Below are 15,336 nucleotides of genomic sequence, written 5' to 3'. Positions count from 1 at the left end.
TGATGATGTGTGCCTCATGGAGTGAAAAGATCAGCAGTAACATGTACACAAAACTGATTGAGTAATAGGTAACATAGTAATGTTTAATGCATATTTTTCATGATGGAGGGAGGATTGGAGTGGAGTTCTCCAGATGTTATTACTGGGACCCTCGCTTTACCTCATATACATCTTGGTGGGCAAGGAGCAATTTCAAGTTTTGTGGACAATACAAAGACTTGGGAACATTGCAAACCACATGGAGGGAAGTGCTCAACTCCAAAAGGCAGAGGGTAGACAACTGCCAGATAAACTCTAAAGCAGAGAAGTTTGAGGTGATACATTTTGGTACAAAGAATAAGAAGAGACATGAGACAACGAAAAGGTGCTATTCTAAAGGGGATACAGGAGCAGAGACACTGGGTGCTTGTGTGCATAAGTCAGTCAAGATGGTAGAACAGGGAGACAGAACAATTTAAACAAAAATAAAAGAGAGTATTCTAGGTTTCATTTACTGGGGCTTAACGTATAAGAGCAAAAAGGTTACGCCAAAATTTTATCAGGCACCATTTATACCTCAGCTGGAGTCGTGCGCATAATTTTTGGTGCCACATTTTAGAAAGGATGTCAACACATTGGAGAGGACACAGAAGAAGTTTACAGTAGTGGTTCCAGGGATAAGAAACCTCCATTATGAGGACAGATTGAAGAAACTGGGACCATTTTCCTTGGAGTGGGGGCTATGGCTTTGACAGATGTTTGTGAAATCACAACAGGTCGGAGGAGATGGAGAGAAAGCTTGTAGAGGCATTGGTGGTGATCTTTCAGGAATCACTGGAGTCAGGGAGAGTCCCAGAGGACAGGAAAATTGATCATGTGACACCCCTGTTTAAGAAGAGAGGAAGGCAGAAGAGAGGATTAGCCTGACCCCAGTTGTTGGTAAGATTTTAGAGCCCATCAAGGATGAGACTGCAGAATACTTGGATGTGCATGCTAAGATAGGGCCTAGTTAGAATGGCTTCGTCAAGGGGAAGTCATGCCTGGCAAATCTGTTAAAATTCTTTCAGGAGGTAACAAGTAGGTTAGACAAAGGAAAGCCATGGGTCTATTTGGATTTCTGGAATGCCTTTGCCAACTGAACCAGCATGTTGATCTTAAGTGAAGCCTGAACTAGGTCTCCCAGGTCCCTATGAGATTCCAATTTCTGAAGCTTTTCCCCTGCTCTCTTCTTCCTACCAACATGCATTTCCCACATTGTATTCCATTCCACTTCACTGCCCAGACTCCCAGCCTGTCCAAGTCGTTCTGCACCCTCCTTGCTTCCTCAACACAACCTGTCTCTCCATCTATCTTTGTATCATCTGCAAACCTAGCAACAATGCTCTCAGTTCCTTTGTCCAGATCATCAACATATAACGTGAATAGTTGTGGCCCCAACACAGGTCCCTGTGGAGCTCCATTAGCTCATTGGCTGCCATCCAGAAAAAGACCTCTTTATCTCTACTCTCTGCCTTCTGCCAGTCAACCAATCCTCTATCCATGCCAGGATCTTGCGCCTAAAACCATGGGCTCTTATCTTATTTAGGAGCCTCCTGTGAGACACGACTTTAGAGCGAAGGGATGACCCCTTTAGAACAGAGATGAGGAGGAATATATTCAGCCAGAGAGTGGCTAACCTGTGACACTTGGCCACAGAGAGCTGTAGAGACCAAGTCATTGACTGCATTTAAGACAGAGATAGATAGGTTTTTGATTAGTAAGGGGATCAAAGGTTACGGGGAGATGGCAGGAGAATGAAGCCGAGAAATATATCAGCCATGATCAGATGGGGGAGCAGATTCAAACGCCAAATGGCCTAATTTTGCTCCTGTATTTTGTGGACTTATGGTCTAAATATTTGGATTCAAAATACTGGAGTTCAGGCAATCACGTTTTGTGGGTTTCAGCTATTGCATTTGGAGCTCAAGGTTTGTTAGTTTTGCAATGAGATCTAGAGTTAGTGCACAAACTGTGTTACTTTTCCAGGGTCACAAAGTTTTAGCAGAAAAATAAGCATGATGATGTCCTCTTTGGGTCTGGACTGTAGGAGGAGGAATGCTGTATTTTATGGTCATCGTGCGTAGCCAGAACACATCTTGAACATCTGCTTCGACTGCCATTTCTTCTTCCTGGAGTGTTTAATTTGTAAGTTGGAGGTGCAGATGCTGCTTTACTCACTCGTAGTATTCCGTGGCCTTTTCTAAAGTTTCCTTTACTTCAGATGGCAGGTCTCCAGAGTCATGGGCCATGAGCCAGGACAGCTGTTTCCCTTTGGCATGGAAAACATTCCCAATGTTGTACTGTGCTCGGGCTTCACCAACCTGGGAGAGAGGAATGACATGTGTTATGTAATGGAAAATTATAATTAACAATTTTGCATAAAAGATTAGAAATTCACACAAGGGAAGACAATTTCTCTGGCGTGCAGCTGCAGTGTTAAGTGTGGGAGTGCAGGAAAAGCAAGATAAGTTATGTTCAACACAGCATTACTGGCTTCCCTGTTTTTATTTCAGATCTAGGAATCAAGTAATAAACACGAGGAACACAAGTATGCAATTGAATGCAATTCAATTTACTGCTCATCACAAGCAGCACAGACGAGGTGAACCCAATTAGCAGCAAATAAACAACAAAAAGCCAGAAATACTGCACAGATCAGCAGCATCTGAGGAGAGAGAAAGCAAGTCAACATATTAGGTCTGTGTTTTTCCATCAAAACTGGAAAAAACTTAGAAATGTAACAGGTTTTCAGGGGTTGAGAGGTTGGGAGAGGAGGAGAAAGAGGAACAATCGGAAAGATGATGTTAGGGTGGAAAGCAAGAGAGAGATTTCATTGACAAAAGAGGTGAACGCCGCTGGGTCAAAGTGGGTGCGAATCACTCAAGTTAAGCATCAGTAGGTGAGTTGTAAATGGCAACAGCAAAATCAATACCAGCAGTTGCTGTTCAAAAGTGAGCAAGCACTGGTTATTATTTGAAATCCATGTTGAATGTGAAATATAGAGCTCAACCATTTCTAATGAAAATGTTATCAACTCCAAACTCTTTCTGACTGTGTAATTCCAGGACTTTCTGTTTACATTTCACATTTCCAGTACCCACATGATTTTGCCTTTCCAATTCATAGCTTGGGGAAGTGGGTTAAGCCACTTAAATAGCTTATATATCTGGCCATCAATCTTGCCTTTGTGTTCAATACACTCCCATGTTCGACATGGGTTGTTAACATAAAGCTATACTGCAATTGGCAATTTCCTCAAGACATTCTTACACGTCCATAAAGTTATCAGAAATTAATCAGCAAAATATTCATTTAAGAACACCACAGTTTGAACTGGGTTAAAGACAAAAGGGCAAAAGCAGCCCCTATGTAGATCACTAATGAGGCGGCATGGAAGCTCAGTGGTTAGCGCTGCTGCCTCTCAGTGCCAGGGACCCAGGTTCGATTCCACCCTCGGACGACTGACTGTTTGGAGTTTGCACATTCTCCCCGTGTCTGTGTGGGTTTCTTCCCACAGTCCAAAGATGTGCAGGTTAGTTGGATTGGCCATGCTACATTATCCATACTGTCCAGGGATGTGTAGGTTAGCCATGGGAGATATAGGGTTACAGGAATAGAGTAGGGGAGTAGGTCTGGGTGGGATGCTCTTCGGCAGGTCAGTGTGGACTCAGTGGGCTGAATGGCCTGCTTCCACACTCTGGGAAGTCGCTGATTCTAATATACAATAATAAATATATTTTATTACAATAAAAGTACAAATATTCTCAACCATGGAGATAGAATCATTTTACCATTCCCTCAGACAACTTGACAAAGACAAGAGACAACAAGGTGCAGGGCTGGATGAACACAGCAGGCCAAGCAGCATCATAGGAGCAGAGAGGCTGACGTTTCGGGCCTAGACCCTTCATCAGAAAATGGGGAGGGGAAGGGGGTTCTGAAATAAATAGGGAGAGAGTGGGAGGCGGATAGAAGAGGGATAGAGGAGAGGATAGGTGGAGAGGAAACAAACAGGTTGAAGAGGTGGGGATGGAGCCAGTAAAGGTGAGTGTAGGTAGGGAGTTAGGAAGGGGATAGGTCAGTCCAGGGAGGACGGACAGGTCAAGGGGGCGGGATGAGGTTGGTCGGTAGGAGATGGAGGTGCGGCTTGAGGTGGGAGGAGGGGATAGGTGGGAGGAAGAACAGGTTAGGGAGGCAGGGACGAGCTGGACTGGTTTTGGGATGCGATGGGGGAGGGGAGATTTTGAAACTTGTGAAATCCTCTTCTATCCGCCTCCCACTCTCTCCCTATTTATTTCAAAACCCCCTTCCCCTCCCCCTTTTCTGATGAAGGGTCTAGGCCCGAAACGTCAGCCTCTCTGCTCCTATAATGTTGCTTGGCCTGCTGTGTTCATCCAGCCCTGCACCTTGTTGTCTCGGATTCTCCAGCATCTGCAGTTCCTACTATCTCTTGACAAAGACAAGACTCTTCAGTGATTTTAATGAGAAGCCTCTGTTATCAAATAATGCACTCTGCCGAACAACACAAAGCAAATACAAGAGTATCATGATCTTATCTACACATGCATCATTAAGGAATGATTGTCGATGTCAAAGATGGATTATTTTGTACAACTTAACACCACTGTTATTCATCAAGTTACTTGGTATCCCTCAAAGTTTTGTTCAAAGGCAAGGCAGAGACTTAATTAGTTACTAAACAGTCCAATTTTGTAGAAAGCAAGAGGAAAAAAAAGAAATAATCCCTACAATTGTGAAACAAAAATATAGAAATTTCAAGACATATGCTGCACATAATCTGAAATCCAAAGGCATGGTGGAGGCATTCTGTCCCAACAGTTTACACTGATAACCTTTAACACAACGGAACATCCAAAAATCGCCTCACAGGATGTTATCAAACACATTTTAACACCAAACCACGTAGGAACTCATACTAACTGTCAGGTAGACTAATTAGCTACATAAGAGGAGAGAAGGAGATAGTGAGGCAGAAAGGTAACTGCAGGCTTCAGGGTCTAGATTGTGGAACGAAGAGGTTGTCAATGCTGCTGCAATGAAAAGCCTACATACAAAGCAGGTCTGATTTGGAGGACCATAGAGCTTTCACAACATTGAACATAGGGAGCACAAGACCACATTGGGGTTTGAAAACAAGGCTAAGGATCTTCAAATTAAGACACTGCTGGATTTGCAGCCAATGTAGATCAATGAGCACAGTTAAACAGGACTTGCTCAACATTGGGATATGGGCAGTGGGGTAATAAATTACTTCAAACTCAATAAAGGTGGGAGAAAAGCCAAATTAGTAATGGAATAATCAAATCTTGAAATAACAGTCAGGAGAGGGGAATTGAACAGCAGCTGAGCTAAGGCAGAGATGATGACAAGTAATGTCATGGGGTCAACAGAGGGGGAACATGGGCAGTCTTGATGACAGCAGAGATGCAGGAGGGGCATCAGCACAACTAGTTGAAAATCCAATTGTGCAATTCTACAGCTTGGATTAGCTTTCTTCCTTCCGTCCATTCTACTTCATTTTAATGATCACAGATGATTGTTGATTTTCAGACCCCGGCAATAGAGCATGTGGTATCTTCTGGTTGCCAGTAAATGGGGCCTTGTAACTGGGGTCAGTTGCTGCAAAAAATCCACTTTTTGGTGTTGAATCTAAAGGCCTGTGTAATGACCAGTGATAGAGGACAGACCACTGGAGAGTCTCTACAAGAAGAAAGCATTTGTCTTACATAGCAATGTCGCCAGGGTCCTGGGTTCGATTCCACCCTTGGGTGACTATGTGGAGTTTGCACATTCTCCCGGTGTCTGCGTGGGTTTCCTCTGGGTGCTCTGGTTTCCTCCCACAGACCAAAGATATGCAGGCTAGGTGGATTGACCATGCTAAATTGCACAGTGTCCAGGGACTAGACGGGTTACAAGGATAGGGGGATCCGGGGAGGATGGTCTTTGGAGGGTCAAAGTGGACATGATGAGCCGAATGGTCTGCTTCCACATTGTAGGGATTCTAGGATTCTATGAACGTATAGCTTATTGCGTGACAGCAATAGGTACAATTATAATTCACTACTTAGGTATAATTACAGCGATCAGGAACTAGGTATATCACATCTAACGCCAACAAGGCGTTAGACAACCGTATCTCCACCCATAGACGACGAGACATCATCAGGGTGAGTGGAATTAATGCGATTTGAACATGAACTCTTTCAGAACCATTATTTGAGGGCAGTTAAACAAATGGTATTTCCTATCAGCTGTTAGTAACAAAATTACTGCTAAAGGCACAACTCATAACACTGGATGCACGTAAATTTGCTGAAGGTCAACCATTTGTGGATGATAAATGTTCTAACTTCTGAAATGCTTAAGCAAGTAGCTACACCACTACCTTGAGTGTTCCATGATCAATGTCAGAGCCTTGAACACTTCCCTTAATCCCTCACTGCACTCTTCCATATCGTTTGGGAAAATATTTTTTTAAAAAAATCATTTTAATAAAGCTCTCATGACACACCTTTTTACATTTTGGATCTTTTCTGTCATTTAACTTCATGACCCAAAGCATTACATAATCGCAAATAATTATGGAATTTAAAATACAACAGCTTTCATTTGAAAGATCAAAACCCCTCTTCCAAACGTTGATGAGTGTCAGCTCTCAGCACTGTAATCGAACAGTTTAGTTAATAGTGGATCATTTAACATTCTGGTAGTGAAAGAAACTGAGCATTTTATTTAATGAAACTGCCACACTGTAGCTAATTGCAGAAAAGAAATCTATTATTCCTTGTAACCAGAAAACCGCAAGTATCTGCATGATGGCAGATTTCCAGTGATCTGGTGACTGATTCATGAGGGTGCAATTATCCATGGTAAACTCAAAAGATTGAGACTAAACACTGGAAAGTCTATGGGCAATATAGACTCTGATATCATTCATCTCCTGGATTTAGCCCTGAAGAGAGAAAGACTGGAAGAATCAAGCTTTGTCTCGGAACTATTCTGTGATAAATCAAAAGTCCTTCTAGAAACTGCTGAATTCCAACAAGACAAGTTGATATCACCTCTGATTTGAGAATTTCAACAAAGCCTGTTGCACATCTCACCCAATTGTAATAAATAAAGCTACAAAGATGAATATTGATTTGACAGTGTCCAGGATTAATACATCATGTACAGAACAAGTGGATGTTAATTTCTAATTTCATATACAAGTGGGCAGATCATACAACTCAGAATTGCTCCTCTTCCTTGTTTCTCCAGAAATTCACCAAGACTCCATAGACAGCACCTTCCAAACCTACAACCACCTCCACCTCAAAAGGACAAAGGCAGCAGGTAACATGTGAATACCACTGCCTGCATGATCCCTCCCTCTTCACCATTTTGACTTGGAAGTATATCACCCTTCCTTCAGTGTCACTGGGTCAAGATCCTGGAACTCCCTCCCCAAGAACATTGTGGGTCTACTTACAGTATGTCCACTGCAGTGGCTCAAGGAGGCAGCTAACCACCAACTTCTCAAGGGGCAACTAGGGACAAGCAAGAATTACTGGCCTAGTCAGAGATCCCCACATCCCATGAGTGAATTAAAATAAAACTTGAAAACTCAACCAAAGAGCCAGCACAGGCACAATGGGTCAAATGGCCTCCTTGCATGCTGTGTAATTCCATGATTCTATGATATTATATAACAAAATACACAACAGACTGCACAGTAGTAATGCTTAAATAGACATAACTCATCTGACCTGGACCACAAAAGGATGCTTTTGAAATTGCTGCAATTTAATGCATAATTACTGTCAAGTGATCAGATTTAATGAAAAGCTGTGTAGTCTACGTTCTGCAAGTGGTATTGCTCTGCAGCAGCTGGCTGAGTACATAGTATGCAGCAGATCTGAAGAAGGTTTGGCCTATAGCCGTCAAACATCCAAATAGACATAAGCAGTTTATCATCAGGTGGTGACTTTGAGAATTTTATGATGGTTTCATGCTGCTCCTGTTATCAGTGTTTAAACAAAACCCAGATCAGTAATGAGGAATAAACATAAGACCTTTAGAGGCAGCCAGCCAAATAATAAACCCAGAATAAACTACAGATCATCCTCCACAAAAGTTACACCAGTGATTCACAAGCTGACCAGAATCAAACAGTATAATGGAAACCTCTAGCTTTGATGCACCGGTTCTCCCTTCTCCATTCAATTTCTTCACCAAATTTTTCTGATGTATGCCTTACATTCCCAATGGTTAAACTGATCAGGAGATCTTTTTGTAAAGCATTAATCGTAGAAGAAATTAAAATGATTTACAGCTCTTGTTGTACCATGTTAAATTGTGCTCCGTCTCCGGTCAATGGCTACAGCAACAGCATTGTATCAAATCATTGAGGAAAGATTACACAATTAGACCCACTTGTTTTATTTTAATTTGATATGTATTCAGTTTCTCCATCTGGCTGGAATAAACACTAGATTGCTATGCTTCAGTACAATGATCGACTTGAGGGTGTGACCTGGTGCACACCATTCATGTCTTCTTTTGACTGCACTTGTTACAACAGACTGAGGAGGTTGGCACTCCCAGCTCTGGAACAAGAAAGAACAACATCTATTATCATTATAGCATGGTGTGTAAATTACCATGTGCTGGAGGACAGCATGTCCCAACAGGTGGTTTAGAAACATAAAATTCTAAATAAAAGCGAAAAGAACTGCGGATGCTGTAAATCAGGAACAAAAACAAAAAGTTGCTGAAAAAGGTCAGCTTTTATAAAGTTCTGGAAATACACAACAGATCTGTACTGTACCTGAAGGCAGGTTAGCATTTTAGTCTTATGTATTATTCACAGACATTGCGCATGTATCATGTTGATGACATGACTGTGCACATTTTGGGACCCAACTTTCTAAGTTAGATTCAGAAAGGGTGACCCAACACCTTTAATTACTAACTAGGCCTTGAAGTCAAATTGCACATGAATCAACCGTTAACAGGATGCAGGTTAACTTTTAAAACATGCTGATTGATGTTGAAATCAAGATTACCTTATCCTTCTGTTCTCTTGAGATATCCAAATGCCTTTGGCAGCAAGCAATTGCTTCATCAAAGCTTCCAAGTACTTTCAGTGTATTTCCAAGGTTTCCACTGGCTTTTGCTTCACCAATCCGATCCCCAATGGTCCTTTTGAAAGGAGAGAGATTAATTCTGGATAGCTTTGTTACTGAGACTTACACACGTGTATTGAATTATTACCAGTAATGCACCATGTACAAACACCTACCACTCAGATATCCAGTAGATTCAGCACTGGGGCTAGGTGCTCTGAAATGGAGCACAAGATATTCCCCAAAGCTTCACATAAATTTGTGTGGAGGGATAAATAAGGCAGACACATCAAATTGTTTTCTTTTGCAAAATGGTCATTGTACATGGAGTAAAAATTTTCAGTCGCAAAAAGGACATTTTGATTCAGCATTCATAGCAGGTCAGAATTCACCTTATCATTGAGATAGAATTATAGAACAGGAAAAGGAGGAGGAGCCCATCTCACCAGCAATTCAGCCAGATGCCCTCTCTGGTTCTTTCATTGCATTACTGCAATTGGTCTCCTGTTATTGCAAGGATATTATTAAATCAGAAAGGGTGTAGAGATACTATTAAATCAGAAAGGGTGCAGAAAAGATTTGCAAAGATGTTACCAGGACTGGACGGTTTGAGCTATAAAAGGAGAGGCTGGATAGGCTGGGACATTTTTTCCCCTGGAGTGTCGGAGGCTGAGGGGTGACCTTATAGAGGTTTATAAAAATCATGAGGGGCATAGGTAGGGTAAATAGCCAAAGTCTTTTTCCTTGAATAGGGGAGTCCAAAACTAGAGGGCATAGGTTTAAGGTGAGAAGGGAAAGATTTAAAAGGGACCTGAGCAGCAACTTTTTCCACACAGAAGGTGGTGCATATATGGAATGAACTGCCAGAGGAAGCAGTAGATGCAGGTACAGTTACAACATTTAGAAGACATTTGGATAGATATATGGATAGGAAAGGTTTAAGAGGGATATGGGCCAAATGCAACCAAATAGGACTAGTTTAGTTTAGGAAAACTGGTTGGCATGAAGAAGATTAGGTGGGTTATAGCGGGATTGGTCTGGGTGGGTGCTCTGAGGTTCGGTGTGGACTCGTTGGGCTGAAGGGCCTGTTTCCACCCTGTAGGGATTCTATGATTCTATGATGGAGCCAAGGGCCTGTTTTTGAGCTGTATGTCTCTATGACTCTGTCACTCTATTCTCCAATTCCCTTTTGAAGATTTTCATGAAGCAGTACATTCCAAATCCTAATCACATTGTGCACGGAAGTTTTTTTCCTTCTGTCCAGTCCAGTTCTTTGGCCAATCACCTCTCTACTCTCCAGCCATCAGAACTGTTCCTCTTTATTTCGTCTTTCAAAACCCTGCAGATTTTTTTAATTTTCGAAACTGCATTATCAAATCTCCTCCTCGCTCTCAGAAAATCAGGCCCAGATTGCCAGTCTAACTTGGCATCTGTATTTCATCAACATTGGAACCATTCTAGAAGATCTCATCTGTGCCCTCTGTAAAATCTCTCATGTCATTCCTAAAGTGTAGCAACACACAATTGGACAAACTCCAACTGAGGCTGAGCTTATACACTGGTCTAGTATAACTTCCAGGCCTCCATTTACAAAGTCATTCTCAACAGCAAATACGAATGGGTCATAAATGCTGACCTCACCAACAAAGCTCACATGCCAACAAAGGATCCTTTTTGTTTTATTAACTGTTTTAAAAAATGGCAGTTCAATTTAACATTATTCCCATGTTTCTCTCCATTTGCACCCACTTTAACTCAATTAACTTACACTGTACCTGCACAAAAGGGTATAGGCAAGCTGGAGGGATGGTTTATTTTATTCATTCACAAGATGTGTGCATCTCTGGTTGGGCCAGCACCTACTGTCCATCCCTAATTGCCCAGAGCAAAGATAAGAGTTAATCACATTGCAGTTGGTCTGGAGTCACATGCATATCAGACCAGGTACAGATGGCAGATTTCCTTCCCTAAAAGGACATCAGGGAACCAGTTGGGTTTTTTCCAATATTCAGCAACAGGCTCGTGGTCATCATCACACTCTTAATTCCAGGTTTTAATAAATTCAATTTTGTCCATCCACAAATACCATGGTGGGATTTTGAAACTGGATCCCCAGAACATTACCTGGGTCTCTGGATTAATAGGCCAGCGATAATACCACTAGGCCATCCTCTCACTACAAAGTGAACATGTGTCAGATGAAATGCGACACAAGACTGCCAGTTCAAGTTCCAATCCCACTGCTCCTGTCCTTCTCAGTAGCAGTAGTTACAGTTTGACAGGTGGTACTGGAGGAACCTTGGCAAGTTGCAGCAGTGCATCTTGTAGATGGTACACCCTACTAACAGTGTGCATCAGTAGTGGAGTCAGTTAGTGGACATTTTACCAACAGACTGCTTTGTCCTGGATGGTGTCAACCTTCTGATGTCTTGTTGCATCTGCACCCATCTAAGAAATGGGGAAATATTCCATCATACTACTGATGTACACGTCACAGACTGTGGACAGGCTTGAGGAAGTTAGGACAGGAGTTACTCACTGATCTGCTCTTGTATCAGCAGTATTTATGCGGCTGGCCCACTTTCTGGTGAATGGTAGCCGCCAAGTAGTCAACAAGCAGTCGACAACAGGGAATTCAGCAACCATAATGCCATTGAATGTCTACAGGCAATGGTTTGAATCTCTCATTAGAGATGTTAGTTATCTGGCAGTTGTGCGGTACGCCTTGATATCATACTTAGTCAAATACAGCCTTCAGGTCAAGGGTAGACGCTGACTTCATCTGAGGAGTTCAACTCTTTTGTCCATTTTTGGACTAAGACGATAATAAGTTCAGGAACTGGGGTTCGGTGAGCAGGTTATTCCTTGGTAAGTGTTACTTGATCAACAACCCCCTCCATCACTCTGCTGTTCATCAACAGTAGGCTGATGGGGCATTTCTCTGCAGCAAGTCCATTGGGCAAATGATGCCTCATGCAAGGGTCAGTTATCTCAGTTGGCTGGACTGCTGGTTGCAATGCCAAGTGACGTCAATAAATGTAGTTTCAATTCCTGCATCGGCTTAGGATACCATGAAGGACTCTGCTTCTCAATCTCTCCCCTCATCCAAGGTGCAGTGACCCTCAGGTTAAACTACTGCCAGGCATCTCTCTCTAATAAGAGAGCAGCCCTATTGACTAGTAAGTCTATGACAACTTTACTTCAATGTGTACACTTAACACATACACGTGATAATGACCATCTCTATGAGTGTAGAAGTTTTTCTTTTAGAATCGTAGAATCCCTACAGTGCAGAAGCAGGCCATTCAGCCCATCAAATCCATTTGAGCCTCCAAAGGGCATCCCACCCACAACTACGCCACCAACCTGTCGCTGTAACCCTGCATTCCCCATGGCTAATCCACCTAGCCTGCACATCCCAGGACACTATGGGCAATTTAGCGTGACCAATATTCCTAACCTGCACATCTTTGGACCGTGGGAGGAAGTCAGAACACCTGGAGAAAATCCATGCAGACAGGTGGAGAATGTGCAAATTCCACACAGATAGACAGTCGTCCGAGGATGGAATCGAACCTGGGTCCCCTGCTGCCATGTGGCAGCAGTGCTAACCACTGATCCATCATGTTGCCCCTATTTGGACCCTGTTTGTCTCAGTCAGTGCCTTTTTCTTTGGGCATAAGCAGATTTCACAGTACTTACTAAACTCAGTACCCAGTAAATTGTGTGCCCTTCAAGCTCAGATACATTTATGTTACTACAATATATATTTGCAACAGGAGCAAAAATGCAAAACTACAAAGTAGCTTTTGCATTGTTCTTTTACCGCACCATTGCAGAAACTGTTAGGGGCATACACAAGCCAGCTAAGGGCAAAAACAGGGGGCATACAACAGATCCATGCAGAGATAAGCCGGGAATTTGATCAACAGTGCATCTTAACCCTAACTTCCGGGGGACACTGCAGTTTCGCAAAATAATTCTCCGTGAATCAAGCTGCAAATCATTTTCTTTTTAGAGTTTTCAACTTAATCTTACACTGAACTCACCTGGCTAGTGTTAGGTCATGCTTGTGGTATTCCAGAGCTTTGGAATACTCCTTCAGGTAAAAGTAGGCATTGCCCAGTTGACTGTAGATGGCGCTCAAAGTCTTCAGGTCCTCTGTCCCAACCTGCACGGCTGCTTCAAAGAATGCTACTCCAGCCTTGAAGTCGCCAGCTTTACATAGTCGCTCCCCTTCAAGGGCAAGCTCAAGACACGATGCCTCCATTCTATTTAGCATTTAAAAAAAAGAGACACGTACGTGTTACAAACATACTCTTGAAACATCGTCACCTTTCTCTCAGTTGTGAAGACTGCTCAGTCCCTCTCCTCAGCAACTGCCCACAGCTCAACCACTGTTTTCGCAACTGTAGTGACCCCAAGATAAACTTCTGAACACACATCCACCGGCATGGTCACTTACTTCTACTCATCCACTGCAGAGCCCATCACCCATAGCTTTATTTCCTCTGGATTGGAGTACTCCAGGCTCCTCCCACTCCCCTCCCCCAAATTTTCTATGCTCCATTACATTGAACACATCAAAAACTCTGCAACCTGCCTGCTCATTCATTATTGCACAGCAACAAGAACTTGCATTTATACAGTGCCTTTAACCTAGTACAAGCACAGGAGGTACTATCCAGCAAAACAGGCATGACCACATAACGAAATGGCAGGAAGGATGTCCAAATTCTTGGTCAAGGGTGTCAGCATTAAGGAAGAGAGGGGTGAAGATGTTTTGGATTTCAGAAACTATACGGAGAAATTGTACAGATGTACTTGAATGTTAACTTTAATCAACTAGCTCGAGTCAGACGCTCAATCATGAAAACTGTGCCTTTAAACTAGCTCTGGACACGATTTCAAGAACAAAAATCATTCACAGCATGTGGGCATTGCTGGCTGGGCCAACATTTACTGTCCATCCTCAACCGCTCTTCAGAAAGTGGCAGCAAGCTGCCTTCTTAACCACTGCAGTTCATTGGGGTGGGGTTGTAGGTACACCCACAATACTCTTAAGGAGGGAGTCCCATTATTTGACCCAGGAATGGCGATATATTTTCATTACAAAATAGCAGGTGACTTGGAGGAGAACCGACCATTTGCAACAGCAACATAAACATTTCAGCTGCTTCTACTATGACATTAACAACCTTAGTTATTATTTACACAATTTGGTTTAGACATACAGTAAACACACTATATTTGAACTCAAAACCATCTGACTGAAGGATTAATGGAGCCTGGGAATGGGGCAAAGGGTAGGCTGGGAAGGTGTGGATTGTAGAGAGGCAGTCTGGATAGAAAATATAGTTGGACTTCTCACTGCTGACCAATAGCCAAAAGCAAACCCAAGAATCTCAGTGTAGGCTGAGGCCAGATAGAATCGAAGCTGTTGGGATACCTTAATTCATTGGAATGGGTAACTGACAAATCACCGCCTGGGCTCGTACATAAAGAATGGTTATCAAGTGCCTGTACCAGTGGGTAGATGGTCCCCACAGGATTTTAACTCTCAGTGACAGTCCCAAAGAAATAAACAAGGCAAAGTTGTGGCAAAAGTAATGGCTACATAAAGGTGTTAACACAGCACACTCTTGATGGAAGAACTCAAGAAATTTTTCATCCAGATGGGATTAGAAACTGCTTTACCTCAAACACCAATTCTGTCGCGCCTCATAGGTAACAAAAGCATACAAGAGCAGAAGAACATCATAAAACAAAAGGATGACACATTGTGAAACACTTAAGGCAATATTCAGGTGACCAAAGCTTGGTCAAAGGGGCCATATGTTTCAAGGCATGTCTGAGAGGCACAGGGAGGACGAATGCTCAGCATAGGGGTTAGGCAACTGAAGACATGGCCACTAACAGTGCAGATGCAATTGAGTATATTCAAGAGGCCAGAATTTGACAAACACAGGCATCTGGTGGCTTCAAAATTCTCTAAAATAAATACAAAGAAAACCTTACGAAATCACGTTAGATCTGTTAATGTGCTTTTCACAGAAATATTCATGTCTAAATGTTGGCCAGTGTCTCATTATGCATGGCGTTATGCCAGTCCATATTCAACATTGTTCAAGTTTTATTTCCATCATCTGACAGTTATACCAAAAACCTTCCAAGGGCGAATACATTTTAA

The 15,336-nt window shown here is 42.6% G+C and overlaps 1 protein-coding gene across 6 annotated transcripts in view; it reads right to left on the bottom strand.

Moving 5' to 3' along the window:
• Positions 1-15,336, bottom strand: part of gpsm1b (G protein signaling modulator 1b) — a 229,250-nt gene that overhangs the window by 143,510 nt on the left and 70,404 nt on the right. For all 6 annotated transcript variants that reach the window (XM_048613487.1, XM_048613486.1, XM_048613488.1 and 3 more), the window contains 3 exons: positions 13,196-13,417; positions 9,087-9,222; positions 2,197-2,339 (listed from right to left, as the gene is read on the bottom strand). In XM_048613487.1, coding sequence (XP_048469444.1) covers positions 2,197-2,339; positions 9,087-9,222; positions 13,196-13,417 — 501 coding nt within the window. The remainder of the gene's footprint in view (positions 1-2,196; positions 2,340-9,086; positions 9,223-13,195; positions 13,418-15,336) is intronic.

The sequence above is a fragment of the Rhincodon typus genome, chromosome 28 (genome assembly GCF_021869965.1).
Source record: "Rhincodon typus isolate 14 chromosome 28, sRhiTyp1.1, whole genome shotgun sequence".
NCBI classification, from domain to species: Eukaryota; Metazoa; Chordata; class Chondrichthyes; order Orectolobiformes; family Rhincodontidae; genus Rhincodon; species Rhincodon typus.
This window is presented reverse-complemented; position numbering and strand designations above follow the sequence as displayed.